The sequence below is a fragment of the Pleurodeles waltl genome, chromosome 4_2, assembly GCF_031143425.1.
Source record: "Pleurodeles waltl isolate 20211129_DDA chromosome 4_2, aPleWal1.hap1.20221129, whole genome shotgun sequence".
NCBI classification, from domain to species: Eukaryota; Metazoa; Chordata; class Amphibia; order Caudata; family Salamandridae; genus Pleurodeles; species Pleurodeles waltl.
Window position 1 is genome coordinate 1,035,268,061 of NC_090443.1, and position 17,475 is coordinate 1,035,285,535.

The following is a 17,475-nucleotide window of genomic DNA, read 5'->3' on the forward strand; positions in this document are numbered from 1 at the left end:
GTTCGTGGCATGTAGTGCAGCAGATGCACATGCTGTGCATAGTCCGCCATCTAGTGCTGGGCTTGGAGTGTTACAAGTTGTTTTTCTTTGAAGAAGTCTTTTCTCGAGTCACAGGATCGAGTGACTCCTCCTCTCGGTGATAGTGCGCATGGGCATCGACTCCTTTGTTAGATTGTTTTCCCGCAGAAGGTTTTAGGAAGGAGTGATAGAGTGAAAAGATGTAAATGTACAACTAAATGTAATAAGTAAATACTATGTCCATGCAAACGTAAGTATATATACACATATGTACAAATAAGTACTGCAACGACTAGAAGGGCGCATGTGAATCTGCAGCACCACATGCCACGAACAGATGTACACTGGGTAAGTGACATTTTCCGTTCAATGGCATGTGTAGCTGCAAATACACATGCTGTGCATAGACTAAAAAGCATTCCTTCTCCCAATAAAGCGGTGGCTAGCCTGTAGGGGTTGAAGTGGTTTGAAATAGTGTTTAAGTACTGCTTCAACAACACTGGCATGTTGCTTTGATAATACATCCACACAGTAATGCTTTGTGAATATAGGTGGTGTGGACCATGTGGCAGATTTGCATATGTCTGCCATTGGTATGTTTCCTAAAACTACCATAGAAGCACCTTCTTTCCTAGTGGAATGTACTTTAGGAGTTATCAAAAGTTGCATTTTTCTTCAATGTAACATGTTTAAATACATCTCACAATCCATCTAGCTAATCCATGTTTTGAGATGGGATTACCTTTATGTGGTTGTTGGAAAGCAACAAAGAGCTGTTTAGTTTTTCTAAACTCTTTTGTTCTGACAACATAGTACATTAGAGCTCTTTTAAGGTCAAAAGTGTGAAGAGCTCTTTCAGCAGTTGAATCTAGCTGTGGAAAGAAGACTGGCAATTCCACTGATTGATTAATGTGAAAAGGAGAAACTACTTTTGGCAAAAATTTGGGATTTGTCCTAAGTACAACTTTATGTTTGTGTACTTGGACAAATGGTTCTTCTAGAGTGAATGCTTGTATTTTACTCACTCTTCTTAATTAAGTAATTGCTACTAAGAGAGCAACTTTCCATGTAAGAAATTGAATTTCACATGAATGCATGGGTTCGAATGGTGGTCCCATTAATCTTATGAGTACAATATTGAGATTCCATGCAGGAACTGGTGGAGTTCTTGGTGGAATAATACGTTTAAGTCCTTCCATAAAGGCTTTTATGACAGGGACTCTGAAGAGAAAAGTATGTTGTATGGTTTGTAAGTACCCTGATGTAGCTGCGAGATGGATCTCAATAGAGGAAAAAGATACATTTGCTTTTGGTACATAAAGCAGGTAACATGCAATATCTTGTATTGATGCTTTAAGTGGATCTATATTTTTGGGTTGACAGTAGTAAACAAACTGTTTCCACTTCTTTGCATAGCATTGTCTAGTTGTTGGTTTGCGTGCTTGTTTTAGAACGTCCATACATTCTAATGGAAGTTGTAAATATCCAAACTTCATGACTTCAGGAGTCAAATCGCTAAGTTGAGTACACTGGGATTGGGATGCCTGATTTGACCATTGTTCTGTGTTAACAGATCTGGTCTGTTTGGAAGTTTGTGATGGGGTACTACTGACAGATCCAGAAGTGTTGTGAACCAGTGTTGGCGTGCCCACGTGGGAGCTATGAGTATCATGGTGAGAGAGGTGTGATGCAGTTTGTTGACCAGAAATGGAATTAATGGGAGACGGGGAAAAGCGTAAGCAAATATCCCTGACCAGTTGATCCATAGTACATTCCCCTTGGACAGAGGGTGTGGGTGTCTGGATTCGAAGTTTCGGCATTTTGCATTTCAGCTTCTTGCGAAAAGGTCTATGTCTGGCGTTCCCACATTTGAAAGTACTGTTGAACAACTTGTGAGTGAATTTCCCATTCATGTATTTGTTGCTGTGTCCTGCTTAGTAGGTCTGCTAAGTGTTTGTGTATCCCTGGATATAGATCCTGCTAGCAAGTAAATCTGATTGTGAATTGCCCATTTCCATATTGTTTGGGCTAGAAGGGACAATTGGGAGGAGTGTGTTCCCCCCCCCCCCCGTTTCTTCAGATAATACACTGTTGTCATATTGTCTGTTTTTATCAGGACTGTTTTGTGCCTGATCTGAGGTTGAAAAGCTTTTAGGGCCAGGAACACAGCTAACAAGTCTAAATGGTCTATGTGATAAGTTAATTGCATTGCATTCCCTTCCCATTGTATGGTTAGGTTGTTGAGATGAGTTCCCCAACCCGTCATTGATGCATCTGTTGTTATTATGGTCTGTGGCACACGGTCCTGAAAGGACCGCACTTTTGTTAAGTTGTGATTCCACCATTGCAGAGATTTGTATGTTTGGCGGTCTGACAACACTAGATCCTGTAACTGACCCGGTCCTTGAGACCATTGTTGTGAGACACTGTTGCAGGGGTCTCATGTTTAGTCTTGCATGCGGTACTATTGCTATGCATGATGCCATCATTTCCCAATAGTTTCATAATAAATCTTACTGTGTAATTCTGATTGGGCTGTATTTGTGATATGAGGATTTGAAAAGCCTGTATCCTTTGTGGATTTGGGTAAGCTAATGCTTTTTGAGTATTGAGAATTACACCTAGGTAAGGTTGAACCTGTGCTGGTTGAAGATGAGATTTTTGGTAATTGATTGTGAACCCTAATGTGTGTAGGGTATCTATTGTGCATTGAGTGTGTTGTTGGCACTGTAGAATATTGCTTGATTTTTATTAGCCAGTCGTCTAGGTAAGGGAATACATGTATGTGCTGTCTTCTGAGGTGAGCTGCTTCTACAGCTAGACATTTTGTGAAACCCCTTGGAGCTGTTATGCCGAAGGGAAGTACCTTGAATTGGTAATGTTTGCCCGCTATTACAAATCTTAGGTATGTGCGGTGAGCTGGATATATGGGAATATGGAAGTAAGCATCTTTGAGATCTAAAGCAGTCATGTAATCGTGTTTTTGTAGTAGGGGAATTATATCCTGTAGAGTGACCATGTGAAAGTGTTCAGACAGGATGTATAGATTTAGAGGTCTGAGATCTAGGATGGGGCTGAGAGTACCATCCTTTTTTGGTATAAGCAAATATAGTGAGTATACTCCAGTTCCCTGTTGTGATATTGGAACCCTTTCTATTGCTCCTTTCAGTAATAGAGATTGTACCTCTTCTTTTAGCAGAACATTGTGTTCTGGAGATAGTCTGTGATAACGAGGGGGAATGTTTGGTGGAGTAGAATTGAGTTCTAGGCAGTAAGCATTGCAGATAATTGAAAGTACCCACTGATCTGCGGTGATGTTTTGCCAGTGAGAGTGGAATTGTTGCAGTCTTCCTCCCACAGGAGACGTGTGGGATTATGGGATGTTGAGGAAATCATTGTTTTGTGGGAGTGGTGACACTTTGAGGTATTAAACTTTCCTCTGGCTCGAAAGTGTTGGCCTCTGTAAGAGCCTCTAAATGACCCTCTAGGATAATATTACTGCGTTTGTTTGGGATGGGAGGTGGAAGCCTCTGTAGTTTGTTGTTTGCAAAAGGAACCCCGAAAAGGTGTGGTGTTATAGGGCTTCCATGGCTTTTGCAGTGTCAGAATCCTTTCTGAGTTTTGAGATAGTTGTATCTACTTCAGGTCCGAATAGATGTTCTTTATCGAAAGGCATGTTAAGCACTGCCTGTTTGATTTCGGGTTTAAACCCGGAGGTTCTTGGCAATGCATGTCTACGAATTGTTATGCTAGTGTGGATACTTCCAGCTGCAGCATCAGCTGCGTCAAGGGCAGATCTAATTTGATTATTAGTGTTTGCTTGTCCCTGTTCAACAATTTGTTGTGCTCTCTTCTGATGCTCTTTGGGTAAGTATTGCAAGAATTCTTGCATTTCATCCCAGTGTGCCCTGTCATACCTTGCAAACAGAGCTTGGGAATTGGCAATACGCCATTGGTTAGCTGCTTGTGTTGCTACTGTTTTACGCGCAGCATCAAGCTTCCTACTTTCTTTGTCAGGGGGAGGAGTATCCCCTGAAGACTGGCTATTGGCCCTTGTCCTTGCAGCACTAACTACAATAGAGTCTGGTGGTACTTGTTGGGAAATGTAGACAGGGTCGGTTGGTGCAGGCTTATATTTTTTATCTATTCCTGGGGTTAAAACCCTAGCTTTGACAGGTTCCTTAAATATATCTTCAGCATCTCTAAGCATACCGGGCAGCATTGGTAAACACTGGTAGCGTGCGTGGGTGGAAGATAGTGTATTAAAATGAAAATCTTCCTTTAATGGTTCTGCATGCATCTGAACCCCATGGTATGCAGCTGCCCTAGAAATGGCCTGAGTGTAAACTGTACTAGCCTCTGGTGGTGAAGGTTTGGTAGGATAAAGATCCAGGGGTCCACTGTATCTCCCTGTGAGTAGGTGTGGGAGTGTGATGGTGAGGGCAGCTATGGTGGGGTAGTAGGTGGTGGAGAAAAATAAAGCTGTGGCCAATGTGGTGGAGAGAGCTGTAGAGGTGATGGCTTCTCCTTTCTTTCAAATATTTTTGCTGGTGGTGGAGCAGTGTCAAGAGTCTCTTGAAACACCAGCTTTATTTTGGTCTGTGGAGGAGATGAAGCAATAATTTTTCCCATCTCCTTATATAAATGTATCCTTTTTTGTCTACTGTCCAAAACTTCCAAGATTGATTGGATATCAGAGTTCTCAGATTGATATTCAGATGGTTTTATGAATTTGGAGGATTGTTCAGTAGTTGTCTTAGATATGTGCTTTAGACGGCTCGAAAGTCCTGTCTCCTCTGGGTAGAAGGATTTTTTGGCTCCAAAATGGTACCTAATTTTTTCGGTCCCGAGGATACCAGTTGAGATTTCAGCTCCGAAGCCGGATGTTGTATTAGCGACTCCGAAGAGTGGGATGTCGGCTCAGCTCGGAGGTGGAGCCTTTTATCTGTTTGCTCGACTCCGGCACCAAAACAGGCGTGGGTCGGTCGCTGACAAATTTCTTTTGGGTGGAACAATGGCTTTCTGGCAGTGGTGCACCCAAGGCCTTAGTAGATTTCTTGGTAGTGGGTGTAGGGGCAGGTGTACTCACATGCTGAGCCGCTGTGATAGGTTGGCTGTCCTCACCTGAATCTGCTTCGGAGTCGGTGTCCTGAATCGAAACAGCCGGTTGTGCCCTGCACCTCTTCTAAGGTGTCGGTGGACTCTGTATACTTAGATACCATTTTGAGTCTCCTTGCTCTCCGGTCACACAATCAATGGCTTTTTTAACCCAAACGACCGACAGGCTTCACAATCTTCCTTTCGATGTTCCGGAGAAAGGCAAAAATTACATACCATGTGCTGATCAGTGTAAGGGAATTTTGTGTGGCATGGAGGACAAAATCAAAATGGAGTCCGATCCATCAGGCTATGGCATGGTAGGCCTGAACAGGCCCAAGTAGGGCGCGAGTGCCCGAAAAGGTGTTTTCTTGATCCCAACGGTACCATCGGATCGACTGCAGATGGAAACACGATCGAAACAATACCGATGGTAAAATAAAGTTAATATAAAGTTTCTGAATCGAAAGTCTCGGAGCGAGAGGAAACACGTCCAAACCCGACGGCAGAAAGAAAACAATCTAACAAAGGAGTCGATGCCCATGCGCACTATCACCGAGGGGAGTCACTCGATCCCGTGACTCGAGAAAATACTTCTTCTACGAAAAACAACTTGTAACACTTCGAGCCCACACTAGATGGCGGACTATGCACAGCATTTGTATCTGCAGCTACACATGCCATCGAATATATATATATATATATATAAATAAATATATAAATAAATAAATATTTCCTTGATTTTTCTTACCCAAGCAGAGTATTTAAGTCTAAGATTCAGGAAAAAGCAATCTCAATTGAGACGGTAACTGCTCCAAAGCAGCAGATGGATACAAGTGATATGAGGCTGAACCATACTTAACACTAACTCAGGCCTTCCTGTAATCAACTACAGGGTAAACCGAACCACACCTAGAATGTACATGTTGAATGGATGTACACACCACACTGCTAAGCGCAAAGAGCTCACTTCCACTCAGTTAGATATACACATCACTGCTCACCTCCACAATGGCATCTACAGGACAGGCCTCCTGACAGAACCCGCAGTAGATACACTTGGTCATGTCTATGTCGTAGCGGGTGGTTCGGCGGCTGCCATCGGCTCTGGGCTCAGCTTCAATCGTGATGGCCTGCGAACAAAAAAAGCAGGATGATGCTAATGCAGATCTGCTGTCTGGAAGAGGGGAGTCTAGAGAACAGGTCTTAATGTGTATTTTGGTAAATCCATAGACCTCACCAGAAGAGTTGGACAGTGAGCAAAGACCTCACAGGTCGCAGACCAAAGGACACGTGGAGCCATTAAATACAGGTTTTTACAGACTGAAACTTAATAATACAGTAGTGGTAATGATGCCCTTAAAGAACAAGCCCCAGTGGGAGAACTGGATAATAAAACACATTCTTCACGGTCATGGAAGCATACACTTCTGTGCTGAAGACTGGAGCCTTATGCCCCAATTATGGGTTAGGTGTTCTGGGTTGTCAGAATAAAGGATTTCAGACAGTATCTCTGTACCCAATTACACCGCTAGGAGTTAAGCTCCATAGAACTGGGAGTAAATGTGCAAACACAGTCCTACCAGGTGAAATTCCACATGGTATTCACAATCCTGTAGGTTTTAACACAGGCATTCATCACCTGCCACAAGCAGGTGATAAATGTCCATGAGGACTCGTGCAGGACCTGGTTTTGGGGATGGGGGGCTGGAGTGGGAACAGAGAAGTGGGATGATGTAGCCTGCGAGGGCAGCATGTAATGCCTCTACTTGTTCTTTAGCAGTGGGACTGACAGGGAAACAGGAAACTAGGTCCAGGCTGCAATGTAGTCCTTTCCCAATATGATTTTAGCACCTGGATTTTCTGGCCTGTAAAATCGGTTCTGGTGTTTCTTCACTCAAAATATGTGGGGGGGAGAACATCAGGCAACTTTGTGTGGTGTGCAGCGAAATTCGACTCAGGAATTTGACGCTCCATATCGCATAATCAAGGGCTAGGGAGTGTAGATGCAGTTTGGTGGCAAAAGCTAATTGGTAATTTAAGTAGGCCAGGACTTCACAACTTTAGGTTCCAAGGACCCTAGATGATCCTCTCAGGTTCAGGTCCTCACCTGAGCAGGACAGATGGCTTCGCATAGCTTGCAGGCAATGCACCGCTCCTCTCCAGATGGGTATCTGCGCAGGGCGTGCTCACCTCGGAAGCGCGGACTCAAAGGTCCCTTCTCAAATGGATAGTTGATGGTGGCAGGTTCACGGAACAGGTAACTCATTGTCATGGCCAGGCCTGACGATAAAGAAGGATAAGAGAAATAAGGGAAAAGGAAGTGTAAGAAAGGCAAGATGACATTAGAGGAACACAGGAGACAGGGAGAAATATATGAGGAGAACAGATGATGACAGAAGGGGGAAGGAACTATAGACAAAAGGGAAAATGAATACACCCAGAAAAGGATAGCACTGGTAAAAGGAAGTTGAGGAAGTTCTATATAGAGCAAAAGGAAAGAGCTACTGGGGAAACAGGAGACTGAAGTTAATGGTGCAAGTGGTAAACAAACAATAAAACAAATGAAGAAAGTGAACCCTGAGATTTTACGTTCACTGTGAAGGTCAATGAGCAATAGGATATTTCCACAGCCTTAAAAGGATTTCTTGTTTAAATGCTCCTCTAATTCCAAGCCAGTTTTCCTGCCAAGGATCAATTAAAATGTGTTCTGTATACAAAGGCTTGTAGCAACAATACCATTAGTATCATCACAAGGCACGCGTGTCCTCCCTCCTCCCTCCTCCCTCCTCCCTCCTCCCTCCTCCCTCCTCCCTCCTCCCTCCTCCCTCCTCCCTCCTCCCTCCTCCCTCCTCCCTCCTCCCTCCTCCCTCCTCCCTCCTCCCTCCTCCCTCCTCCTCCTCCTCCTCCTCCTCCTCCCTCCTCCTCCTCCCTCCTCCTCCTCCTCCTCCTCCTCCTCCTCCTCCTCCTCCTCCTCCTCCTCCTCCTCCTCCTCCCTCCTCCTCCTCCTCCTCCCTCCTCCTCCTCCTCCTCCTCCTCCTCCTCCTCCTCCTCCCTCCTCCTCCTCCTCCCTCCTCCTCCTCCTCCTCCTCTCTCCAAACAAAGGCTTTCACAGTCACTCTCTCTCCAGCAGATTTAAAACATGTTCCCATCTCTACCACTGTGAGGGACAGGAACCAATCCAGGCACCCCGGGAGTGGATTAACTGCTCTACAGATTGGTAATGGAGGGGTGGATTCCAATACGGTGGGCATGGCCTCGAGAGTTTCTAATTTCAAGGAGCACAGATGAAGACACACTGGTGTTCTATCCTAGCCATGATGCTAGTCTGGGATCGGAAAGCAGGCCTGCATTGTGAAAGGGTTAGTACAAGTATGTTCGAGCTCAGTCCTTGCCTGGACAGTACAACTCTAGATTGAAATAATGTCTGCAGTTATGGGCCTTTTCGACCCCTTTAAAACAAGCCTTTGAAACAGGAAACAACCACATGAAAAAATGACTGGGATGAGACTAAAACACCAGTTTTACACACGGCGCAGTATCAGAGGAAACTGGAATAGAGTATCATCTGGGGCTGGACATAGAAGAGCAAATACTGGCGCTCATTCCATAGCGCTGGCACTTCCACAGGATTCAGTGTAAGGAGCAAAGGCCTAGAGTATGTCACTACTATTATTAATGCAACTGCAGAGCTGTTTCTACAGAAGATTAACAAGCGACAGAAGCCTCTTTGAGCCATGAGCAAATCAATCTATGTCAGGAAGCCATTCAAGACTACAGCTCCCTTCTGTCTCAAAGCACTATAATCCTCTGTACCCAAGATCAGCAGACCAATGAAAGTTTCTAATAAGTCTGTGTAAATTATGTGGTAAAGGGTAATGGTACCTTTCACCCTTTTCACTTTTAAGCATGGAGTACCATTAAGTTGGCAATTACACCAGTGCACTGGTAGTCTGCGGTGTGCGTGTATCGTAAGCACTCATTATGTAGACACATCCCACATGCAGATTGTAAAGAACCAGCTGTTTTCTATGTCAGTTTAAAGAAAGAGAAACCAGGGGTGAGTTTACAAAACTGCAGGTAAAGGGAGCGATTCATACAGAGGATGAGTCAGTACAGAAGAGAATCCGGGTGATCTGGGACTGTAAATAACTCCCCCTCACAAATTCTGCTTCTGAAGAGGTGTCCCTTCTCCAGGTTTACCTAAGAGCCTGTACAGGGAGCAGTCACGCACCTCGGAAGAGCTCAGTCCACAGTAGCGTCTGTGCAGCTCGGTCAGTGACGGATTTCATGTCATCCGGCAGCTCTCTGGCATTCACGTACTCTGAAGGCGAGGAAAGAAAAGCAAAAACATGACGTCAGTACACATGCCCAGCTACGACTACAAGCTTTGTTCAGCCCCGCCCAAACAGTAACGCCTCATTTACCTGTACAAACATCAATTCAGAGTACCTGGTACCAGCTTTCAGTGGTGTATCTTTACACAGAAATTATTTGTCAAACAGGCACCTGTCCCTTCTTTAGGACGCAGGCACCACCTCCTAATTCAAAAACCATGCAGGTAATAAAAAACCTTTAAGATGGCGGGTGCTGTATGAAAGTACCTACTAGAGGTCTCCTTGTATGGTAACAGGACTCACGCCCACCTCTGGGAAAAGGTGGTTAGTGGCACGTGTTGGGGACTGCGGATAACAGGGAAAAAAGAATATGGAAAACTATGTGGTGTGGGCATGTATTGACAGGGACAAGGTGACCACCTACGGTAGGGAGAAAAGGGTGTGGGCCTGGAGCCTGGGGTGGGGGTACAGGGATAGTGATACTGGTGAAGAAGAGGAAACACAGACGCAGAGCCAGGGGCCGGGAGACAATGTCCTCCTACACAAGCAGGAAGACAATGACTCATCCACAAACAGTAACCACATCCAGAAACACCCACTAAGGATCTTCAGCAACGAACCCTATACCTACAGAGCTCATGATCAAAACGTCAACATGCAGAGAGTTTGAATGGGGAGGAGAGGATCACCCTTGCTCCCTACATGGATCTACAACCCTAGAGAAATGCACAACTAGCAGAGAGTAGGATTAGCGAAGGGAGCTGCCAGGGGCTATAATTGATCAAAGCGGTGAAGCACAACATTATCCCAAACGGCAGTGGAAACCCACATCCTTTACCAACAGAGCTTTTGTCTACAGGCATGAATGCTTGTCATGCCACGGAGATTTTCAAACTTATACTCACTGTAGGATCCTCGCTGCAGCGTGACACTGAAATGGCGTGCAATAACTGTACTGACTGGGGGGCCTGCCGAGAGAAGAACAGAGTAAGTCAGAGATCTGGGGGACCCTGCAACTCAGACTCCAGCTCCTGAGATTATTACTTGTCCACACTGCTTCACTCAAAATCACAATTCATTTGGTGTATATAATTCTGTTTCCATTTAAATACATCCTTGTTTAATACACAGAAGAAAGGGACGAACATTTTATACACACGGGGAGCTTATAAAACAGTTAAGCATATGATAAAACATGTACCATCAATGCTATGTCTTTAAAGTATGGCATGTTTGCAGGATCAAACCTACAAGTGGGAGTTTAGTGTATTTGTATATGGCTCCTCCTGCAACAAAAAAATCCTTCTGGTCACTTAGCCACAAAGCGTGAAGTGCCACTGGTCAAACAACCTGTAAGTGTGTTAAGGTGGCCTAGACTGTCCCGCCCTGCAGAACTGTGCAGGTACTGGTACCGATATACCAATGCAAGGATGCTTTGGGCCATTCTTGGCAGAACCTCTTCTAGAGGGTTTGGGTCATATTACATATGGTCACTTATGGAGTCTCTCGATATCCTTAAGTGAGCTGGACCCAGTGTTATACAATATGGGGGAAAAGACCATATTGCGTTCTATATACAAAACATTAAACTTTGCATCTTCCCGTCTAATTTACAGAAGAGAACACAAACGAACTGGAGGGGAAGATTTTCGTCTGCTAGAATACTCACCAGCTGTAAAAAGAAGTAAATGCTCTCAGAAAATAGATAAAAGTGTAAATGGGAAAATTAAAGTTTACTCCACAAAGCCCTGGTATGGTGCCTTTAAAAGCTATTAATTGAGACACCATTGAGACACCATATTTTTGGGAGGGTGTGAAAGAATTTCTCCATTTTTAGATCATTGGATGGTTCAGCGTTTAAAAAAAAAAAAAGAAAAAGTAATCACTGAAAATATGCATTTACTCATTGGAGGCATTCTGCAGTAAAAACAAGTGCAGTGCTTTGTAATGTTCCGAGTTTCTGTTTAAATTACTCAATTGAGTTGGGTATTTTGAGCACTTGTTTGAATTGCTGAACCTGGGTAGCAGCATTTTGAACCGTTAATAAATTCTGTGGCTGTTTTTTGTTTGGATTGTAATCCAGGCCTGTTTCTTATTAGACTAATGACCAGACCTTCTTGAACGCCTTCTGTGTAAAGTACACACATTAGATCTTTGGATTAATAAACGGTGCTGTTATTCTGTAATAACTCTTTATAACCTTGGAAATAGGTTTACTATACATTATTAAAGGCACTAAGGGCTACATGTACGTAGCATTTTGCACATCGCAAACAGCGAATCAGGCCGTTTGCGACGTGCAAAATGCACTTTGGTATGTAGAAACCCATTTTTGCGATTCGGTAAACTATTTACCGAATCGCAAAAAGGGATTGCGAGTCACAATTAGGAAGGGGTGTTCCCTTCCTAATTGCGAGTCGCAGTTCCACGTATGATTGTTTTGTGACCGCGAATGCGGTCGCAAAACAATCGCAGTTAGCACCAGAGTCACACTGGTGCTAACTCATTCGCAAACGGGAAGGGCTCATAATGGAACCCCTTCCCCTTTGTGAATGGCAGTAAAACATGTTTTGCAGAGCAGGTAGTGGTCCTATGGACCACTGCGTGCAGTTAAAATATGAAACGAAAACGAAAACGAAAATTTTGTTCTTGAAATGCATCTCGTTTTCCTTCAAGGAAAAGAGGTTGCATTTGAAGAAAAAAAAAAAAAAACACTGCTTTATTTAAAAGCAGTCACAGATATGGTGGTCTGCTGACCCCAGCAGGCCACCATCCCTGTGAGGGCGGCCATTCCCAAGGGGGTCACAAATCGCAACCTACCTCAAGAATATTCATGAGGTAGGGCATTTGCAACCCCCTTGCGAATCACAAACAGTGTCATTGACACTGTTCAACAAAGTTTTGCGACACGCAAATTGTGAGTCGCTCTGACTCACAATTTGCGAGTCGCAAATCCAATCTTTAGTACATGTAGCCCTAGGTTACTAATGATGTGACAAAGGCTAACTTTGTACTGCGTTTCAATTCCTATTTGACACCATTTGAATAATTATGTATAGTCAAAGTTACTCATATTCGAATGCTGGAATAAAGTGAGTTCTTCAGTTGCAGTGGACTGGAATGGCTTCATCTGTTTGTTCTGATGCTGTGCATGGAGCTAAGAAACAGATTGAGAACAGCCTTTGTGCTGCGGAGTCTCTAGTGGGATCTTTTCTCTGGACGGCCAGGTTACAGCACAGAATACGAAGCTGCCTACTGCATGAAGGCTCTTCAGAACAGGCAGCAGCTGGAACAGTGTCACAGATCTAAACATATGAGCAGAGCAGTACTGGCAGCTGCAGACTCTGGTGTCTCTCTTACTAACCAGTTCTTTTGTTTGGAGTATTGTTACTCTCCATTGGCCTGATCGAAGGGAGGGACATCCAGTCTGCCGCCCCCGCCACTGCGTCCTAACCCCACCGATCAGTGAAGCAGCCATGGTTAGCTTTGCTGTCTGTCAGTTAGGTCATTTTTATTTTTGCTCAGGGGGCGCACACCTATCTTTCTATTTAGGACAATGTTGTACCACGGATCATTGGCTTCCTCTTTAAAATAAAAATGTTTTAAAAATCCAATTATGGGCTCTGCAGATTTCAGAATTCACGGACATGCCGAGAAGACCTAAAGCTATGTAATGAGAAAAGGCAAACCCTATGCTCGACCTCCATAACAAAGCCATGCCTTCTTTGAAGAAAAAGGCATCTCAACGCTTACAGTAAATAAATATAAAACTCAGCAATCCAATGTAAAGTGCAGCACTTGGAGAGGCAGTTTAGGCACATGAATGTTCAATGTTAAAACACAGCTGAGCCCTGCACTGGTGGAGAGTCATTTCTCTGGGGAAAAAAAACTGCTACTGCTGTGGGGAAATCAAAGGTGGACGACCACAAAACTAAAGTAATGCAGTGTTTTTGCAATTTCGTCTCTCAATCACTCACACCACCAGAAAGTGGCAGACTAGATTGGTACATGACCTCCCCCGGCAGGTGGAGGCTGGTGACCCTGAAGTATTTGTACCAGATTATGATACATCCTGGGACCAGTCACTGTTCTCCCAGGACTGTGAAGGAAGGAGATCCCAGACCTTGTCCCTGGTGGCAGTACAGGGGCAAATTAAGTGTTTCCACTCTTCTCCACTCTCTGTAACAAGGGAATGTCATGGGGTGTATCCCTGTTCCACACAGAACTGACCAACACTTACCAGTCCTGGAGGCAGTGAGGGCCAGGATACGCAGAGCCGACATGTTGGCGAATGGTAAGCTTCCTGGAAAAAACATGAGAACAAAAGTTAGGAAGAAAAGGGCACATCCCATAGAGTGATGAACAGAAGGCCCTAAACACAGTTACTTGCATAAACAGTGCTGTACAGGCCCCAGAAACGCAGACCTCTAGACTGCGCATACAGACCTCACAATTCCTCACAATTTTTGTGACTTTTATTCACCTATAATTGTAGAATCCACATCATAATATTATTTGGTGATTAATTCTGCTAAACAAGTCTCAATACCAGGAAGGAAATTAGGGTTTAAAGTAACAAGAAAAGGAATTTTGGAAGATCTAAGATACGAGCTCTTTTCTAAGAGGACGCATCCCAGCCACATGAATTGAGATGAAACAATGACAGCATTTCCAAATTAACTTTGAAAAAGGAAGTAATTCTGATGGGTCAAAATTGGTCTCCTCCAGCTCGGTTAACGCAGCCATTGCTCTTACTAGAAAATCTGCAGTGTCTGCATCCTCCACAGCAGGATGAATGGTAGCAGACGAACACTATAATCCAGCCAGCCTTACCACTGCCTGCAGAACAGTCCTTACAAGAGTAGGTCCCAAAGGTTTTAGTGTTCACTTTTGGCAGAAGCCAGCCTTCAATGTTGACATAATTTGAAGTGCTAGTAGTTGGTCTGCCACCTGGACACCAATCACACACCATGATATTACCTGACCATAAACTACCCCCGCCCACCTCCGAGTCTCCAGGCGCAACACCCACTTGGCCATGACATCAACACCAAGCATTAAGTAACCCACACCTAAATGTCAATAAACCTCTGGTTTAACAACACCAAACACCCATCAACTCAACCTCACAATACAGTATTCCTCCAGTCAAACCCCTCAACGTCAAGAACCCACCAGCCCACAGCCTCAACACCAATCATCCAGCAGCCCGTTTTATCAACCCCAAATACCAGACATTTTTTTCATCCAGCTGTCAGGGACAAAACCTCATTTTTCTCTAGGACAATGACTGTGTTGGAATATGATATACATTTCCTAGATGGGCCTGAACCACTCTCTATTTCAACATGAATTATGAGAATTAGTGACCCTAGACTGGGACCTTAAATTTGCTGCCTGGGCCTTTTTTTTCTTTTCTTTGCTGTAACTTTGTTTCTGTTACTACCATGATTGTGAAAGCCTTATTGTTCATGCCAGCAGCTTGGCACCTATTCATGGCCTCTTTGGTGTTACCTCATTCCCTGTTTGCTGGCTCTGTGCAATCATCGTCGCTTCCACCTGTATAATATCCCATGACTATTGGCACTCCGAATTGGACGTTCCAAGCTTTTTGGGAGTCCTCTTTCTATTGTTATTAGCGGACATGGGCTCGCCGGAGTCCTCCATCTATCTTGATCACACCGGATCAGCTGACGAGAGACAACCAATCGGCACTGATCCGGCCGATTCACTTCCAGACTGATGGGCATAACTGTCCCCGAAAGCGTTCTCTGCATTATTGCGGGAACACACCGTGGGGTAGGTTTGCTACCGGAGACTGAGCAGCTTTGAAGTGAGTAACTTTGTAATTAAGAGTAAATGAGTCGCCACCTTTATTGGGGCTTTATAAAATCTAACCGACTTACTACTTTGGAGGTACGTATGTTGGTTGATGGACTTATGATCTCATTAGATTTGATAATATGATGTGAGAGATCCAATCAGCAGGGATTTGGTCGATTATCTTCCTTGATTGGTCGGTATTTTTGCCTTCCCCGGTAGCGTTCACTGTATGAGTACAGTAACTCCGCTTGGGGCAGGCCTTCTACTAGAGGTTTAGTAGTTTCTCACGTGAATACGTTTTTATATGAGAGATAAGGAGTTGCCCCTTCCACTGGGTCTTCAATAAGCCTATTTGATTTCACACTTTTCAGGGCTTTTTGTTGTTTGTCGAATCTATCAGGTTTGACATCATACTCTTTCCATTTTAACACTTGTTACATCTGCTTGAGCGAATGACTTATGCAGTCCTTGGCAATTGGTTGAATCTTCTTCACAACCTTTTTTTAATGGATGAACTGTTTGTTAGAAAGGGCCCAGATGTTGATGTGTGTTTGAGTCAAGATTTGGGCAGCCATGCCTTACAGCTGCACCCAATGATAATCTCGGAGTGACCGTGACTTAAGTTTAATTAGTTTTGGTTTTAGACCAACCCTGTTATTGAGTTTGGAGGATCCCGTGTCATTACACTTGTGTAATAAAAGACATATATACATTGTTTTTATTATCATTATAGTATTTGTGCTAGTCTCCTGGTCCGTGGTTTCCTCTGGAGCCTGATCCATAATGGGGGACGGTAAGGAATACATCTCTAAATTGCACGCTACCAGAGAGCACGCCAGCACCGTTTGATTCACTGAGTATCACACTTCCTTGCGTTCATAAAGTTTATGATATTAGATTCATTGGGTTACAGTTGTTTACCCTAGGTCTGTTGTTTCACAGGTTGACCTTTACATATGACTAGCCTGATGTGCCGTTTATTCCTGTAAGTGACCGGAGACGTTGAAACTGACAGCTGGAGACCGATTGAGGTCCATATGTAAAATTTAGAAGTATTGAGTTATCTGATCCTGAAGAAGTGTCATTGGATCCGTATGGACCCTTGAGACGTGAACCTGTTTACCCATTAAAGGGGCTGTAAGGTAGTTCCCTCAGGGGTGTGGAATTTATTAAAATATCTACTTGTCCAGGGGACAGGTTGCTTCTCAAATCTACTTGTCCTGTAAAAAGATCTACTTGTCCCTTTGGTGCCATGTAGTGTGGCGACAAACTATGGCAGCAATCTCATTATGTAAGAGCTCTGATAATAGCCTCTCTGATTATGCCAGGGCTACTACCATAGTAGGGCTTGAATACTTGCAGTTTCAATCCCTACTGTAGCAATTTCCTTATTTTGCCACCTTTCTGCAGATCTGCAAACTGGGGCTGGAGGAAGCAGTAAGCAATAGTTCCAGGGCTGGAATGCCTTTGAGTCTGCAAACCTACTAACCTGCATGCTTTATGATTTTCACCAGCTCCTCTCTAATATTTTCCCATATTAAGAAAGGTTGGACATTTACTCCTGACAATGGCAGAATTAGAACTTCTTCCAGGGTTGGGAAGAAAGTGGCTGGAGGGAAAATGAACTTGCAAATGCTCAATAGATTTTCACATGAGCAAATCTACACATGCTTATTTACCCATGCTAAAATACAGTTCACAAATATTTTATATGGGTACGACATATACCATGGGTGCACTTTTGTGACTTTCTTTAAGAATTTGGGGCCACATGTAGGTAGGTTCAGATTTGCGACCCGCAAATCCGAATGTAGGATGGTGTCCCTGACACCATATGTGATTCGCAAGGGCTTCGCAAATGCCCACCTCATGAATAATCATGAGGTGGGTCGCAATTTGCGACCCCCTTGCGAATGGCGGCCCTCACAGGGATGGTGGCCTGCTGGAGACAGCAGACCACCATGTCTGTGACTGCTTTTCAATAAAGCTTTTTTTTTTTTGTAATGCAGCCCGTTTTCCTTAAAGGAAAACGAGATGCATTACAAAAACGAAAAATGAAACGTTTTTGTTTCATTTTTTTCAGAGCAGGCAGTTGTCCCCAGGACCACTGCCTGCTCTGAAAAAATGTTTACAGTGACATTCACAATGTGGAAGGGGTCCCATGGGGACCCCTTCCCTTTTGCGAAAGTGTTAGCACCCA

At 44.0% G+C, this 17,475-nt stretch overlaps 1 protein-coding gene across 2 annotated transcripts in view; it reads right to left on the reverse strand.

Moving 5' to 3' along the window:
• NDUFS8 (NADH:ubiquinone oxidoreductase core subunit S8) overlaps nt 1–17,475 on the reverse strand; it is a 35,641-nt gene that overhangs the window by 4,421 nt on the left and 13,745 nt on the right. For both annotated transcript variants that reach the window (XM_069232954.1, XM_069232955.1), the window contains 5 exons: nt 13,693–13,755; nt 10,358–10,420; nt 9,350–9,439; nt 7,226–7,398; nt 6,120–6,248 (listed from right to left, as the gene is read on the reverse strand). In XM_069232954.1, coding sequence (XP_069089055.1) covers nt 6,120–6,248; nt 7,226–7,398; nt 9,350–9,439; nt 10,358–10,420; nt 13,693–13,735 — 498 coding nt within the window. In that variant the 5' untranslated portion in view covers nt 13,736–13,755. The remainder of the gene's footprint in view (nt 1–6,119; nt 6,249–7,225; nt 7,399–9,349; nt 9,440–10,357; nt 10,421–13,692; nt 13,756–17,475) is intronic.